We start from the raw sequence: 3507 nt of genomic DNA, 5'->3' as shown, positions 1-3507 counted from the left end.
GTCTAGAGTTAGGAATAATAATCTTCGATGTTTTTTTTTCAACTTTGCCCTTATTCTTTAGTCATTTTGATACTTTTGGTCCTTGCAATCAAAATTTTTATATTTTTTAGTAATCTTTTAATATTCAAAGTTTGGCCACAAAACTTTACATAATTGACAACTTTGGTCCATTTTTTAAAAACTTGCTAATTCCAACCCCTTTAATTCTTTAGCCATTTTGACACTTTTGGTCATTGTAGTAAAAAATTTTATATTTTTTCATATATATATATATATATATATATATATATATATATATATATATATATATATATATATATATATATGTTAAAAAAGTCTAGAGTTATGAATAGTAATCTTGTATGTTTTTTTGTCAACTTTGCTCCTTATTCTTTAGCCATTTTGACACTTTTGGTCCTTGCAGTCAAAACTTTTATATTTTTTCATAAAAACACAAAAAACGGTCCGGAACTTTCAGTCATCAGTCATTTTCTTCTTTTGGTATATTTTTTTCTATATTGATCTTCATTTTTAATTTTTTTGTTTTTTCCTGACTTCTATCCATCCGTCTCCATCTATAAAAATTAGGGGTCGAATTATCCAACCTGCATCTTTTAACAAAAACGACACTCAAATTAGAAGCACACGGCTCATGCGGAGCATGGGCAACATATCTAGTTACAAAAAAATGAAAAATATATATTTGGATAAAAGAAATTGAGTAATCTAACGACGTGTATTTGAAGAACATATCTAAAAAAATGTTTTTTGAAAAAACAACAACCAAGACTAAAGTGAAAGATTTTGGATTGAGCAAAAATATTATTATGTCAAAAAAGTAAATTTTGAACTAACATTCCGGATTTCGGATTAAAAATTTGAAGTTTGAAAAAAAAAACCTTAAAATTTTCAAGAACAAATCTGAAATCCGATGAACGGTTCTGAAATTTCGAAATTTTTTTTTTATTAAAATCTATCATAATGTTAAACAAAAATAGTTAATAAAAAATATATATGATAATATAACTTAAAATCAAACAATTGATTGAAATTTCAATCAAGAATATAAAAAATTTTTAAATTGAGATTTCCGATAAAAATAAAGACTTCTTTTGAAAAAGAAATATAGAAAAAAAAACTCCCAAAATTAAGAAACATTTTAGAATAAGATTTGGAATAATACATTCTGTAAGAAAATTATCATTTTTAAAAAACTGACAAAAAAAACTATTTATAATTGTTGGTTTACTTAATTTCCTTTTATATAATTTTCATTTCAAGAAATATTTTAAAAATCACTACTTAAAAACCAACTGAATATTTGTATCCATCACAACTCATTTTCATTCGATACAAAATTGAAAATTCTCCATTTTAACGTGTTCACTTTGTCTTCTCTCTTCTTCATCGGCATCACTCTCCCTGGTTTTCATCTTCTTCATCTTCGACTCTCCACGTCCCCATTTAGATCTGATCCATGATCGCTCCTTCTCAAACGAAGATCTGATCGATTCTTCCATCAATAATCCAATCATGGCAAATGTATCTTCTTCCTCTTCTCTTTACTCCCTTTTACCTCAACCTTCTCCTCCCAATCATCGCCACTTTGCACCACGATCTTCCTCGTTTGCTTCCCCTCATCAAATTAATGGTTTCTCATCTCTCTCGCTTCGCCAATCCAAAAAAAGTTCTCCTCTACGAGTCCTCTCCATGGGACGCCAATCTAAAGGTATTTATTTAATCTCTTTTCGTTAACAGCTAAATCACGAAATAGCTTGTTGATTCCGGCGAAGTTTTTTTATGATCATAGCTTGATTTTTCTTTTTTTGGTGGGATTTATTTTCGATCATAAGATTTTCCGAATATAGTGGTTGGTTAATGGAATTCGTTACTAGATTGAGATTAAATTAGGGGATTTCTTGTTTTAAAGTTACTAGTTCAAATTATCAAACATTATGATCCCTTTTTGAGCGTTCTTCATCTGTTTTGTGCTGATTAAATTTGGGGATTATAGCTCAAATCTGTTAATTTCTTCATAAATTTCCGATTACAGCAACAGTGGTGTCGGGGCAATCATGGAACACATCGGTTCTTGACAGCAAAACTCCGGTGCTGGTCGAGTTCTACGCCAGTTGGTGTGGACCATGTCAGATGGTGCACCGAGTGATTGAAGAAATCGCCGGCGAGTACGCCGGAAAAGTGAAGTGTTTCGTGCTGAACGCCGATCAAGACCCACGAATTGCAGAGGAATATGACATCAAAGCTGTGCCGATTGTGTTGGTGTTCAAGAATGGCGAGAAGTGTGAATCGGTGATTGGGACGATGCCTAAAGAGTTCTATGTTGCTGCCATTGAAAGGACCTTGGCTTCTTCATCTTGAATACTTTTAGAAGGGTTTTTATGTACTTTCACACTTTCTGTTAAATACATTTGCTTTTCTTTTTTTCATTTACAAATTTCAGTATTTTAAAACAAAAGTTTTATTGTCTTTTTTTGGCGTAATCTGTTTGGTTTCAGGATGATATATATTTATAAACAGACCATATATATATATATATATATATATATATATATATATATATATATATGTATAGATGTGTATATGATTTATATCTTACATGTTTTGCATATATAAAAAGATATATTAATTCCATATGTGAATTTTTATAGTTATACAAGAGATATATTGACATATTGATTTCATGTGATTGTGATGACAACCTACTAATGTTTGATACGCATTCTATTTTACATTAAGGTGCTGTTTGTTTTTCGGAAAAAACCTCTTCAGATCTCTTATTGCTGCGCGGTGTAGCACACGCGCAACGCTTTTCATCTCGCAGCTGTTTGTTTTTTAGAAGTCTTCGGAGTCAAAAACCTTTGCGCGTGCTCTGTTTGGCGCAACACTTGTACTACCTCTTCCAACATCTTCTTCTTTTTTTTCCTTACTGAAATTTTGGTTATATATTGTTGAAATTTTATTTCACTTTTTTTTTTGTTTATTTTTGTTGAATTTTTTTTCATTTTGAATAGTGATAATTTTTTGATGAAATATCATTATTTTTTACTAAAATATCTTTATTTTTGTTGAAATATTATTATTTTTTATTGAAATATCACTAATTCTTGCCTAAATGTTATATATTATTAAATTTTCCGTATTAAAAAAACTATTTCAGTTTATAAAATTAGTTTATTTTAATTTTTTAATATCTGCAGCAGCATGCAGATGTTAAAAAAAATAAACACGTTTCTTATTACAGTCTGCAGCCGTTTGGTCCACGTCTTCTACTACAGATGGTTGCAGAGGTGGTCCGCGGACTTCATATTGTCTTGTTTATCTGCTAATTTGGTCAAGTTATTCTATCTTTTTACTTGACTGTATAAGTTTATTTTAAAATATAAGTGTGTGAAATACACCACTAATCCACTTTGTTTTGCAATGTTTAAATAATTAAATCTCAAGTTCACTAAACACTTTAGTGGTTGTTTTCAAACAAGTGTTTAT

The 3507-nt window shown here is 29.7% G+C and overlaps 1 protein-coding gene across 1 annotated transcript; it reads left to right on the top strand.

The window, feature by feature from the left end:
• The first annotated feature begins 1349 nt into the window (after positions 1-1349).
• Positions 1350-2487, top strand: LOC145063633 (thioredoxin M3, chloroplastic-like). Its single transcript, XM_079011229.1, has 2 exons — positions 1350-1729; positions 2054-2487. Exons 1-2 carry the CDS (start codon positions 1534-1536, stop codon positions 2377-2379), a joined length of 522 nt encoding a protein of 173 aa, XP_078867355.1. The 5' UTR covers positions 1350-1533; the 3' UTR covers positions 2380-2487.
• The last annotated feature ends 1020 nt before the right edge of the window (positions 2488-3507 follow it).

This window comes from Lactuca serriola, chromosome 7, assembly GCF_051521515.1.
Source record: "Lactuca serriola cultivar US96UC23 chromosome 7, Lser_US96UC23_V15, whole genome shotgun sequence".
Classification (NCBI taxonomy): Eukaryota; Viridiplantae; Streptophyta; class Magnoliopsida; order Asterales; family Asteraceae; genus Lactuca; species Lactuca serriola.
This window is presented reverse-complemented; position numbering and strand designations above follow the sequence as displayed.

Coding starts and splice junctions, on each gene's coding strand:
- LOC145063633 (XM_079011229.1), top strand. CDS start 1,534: ATGGCAAATGTATCTTCTTCCTCTTCTCTTTACTCCCTTTTACCTCAA. Junction 1,730..2,053: donor CATGGGACGCCAATCTAAAG/GTATTTATTTAA, acceptor TTCCGATTACAG/CAACAGTGGTGTCGGGGCAA.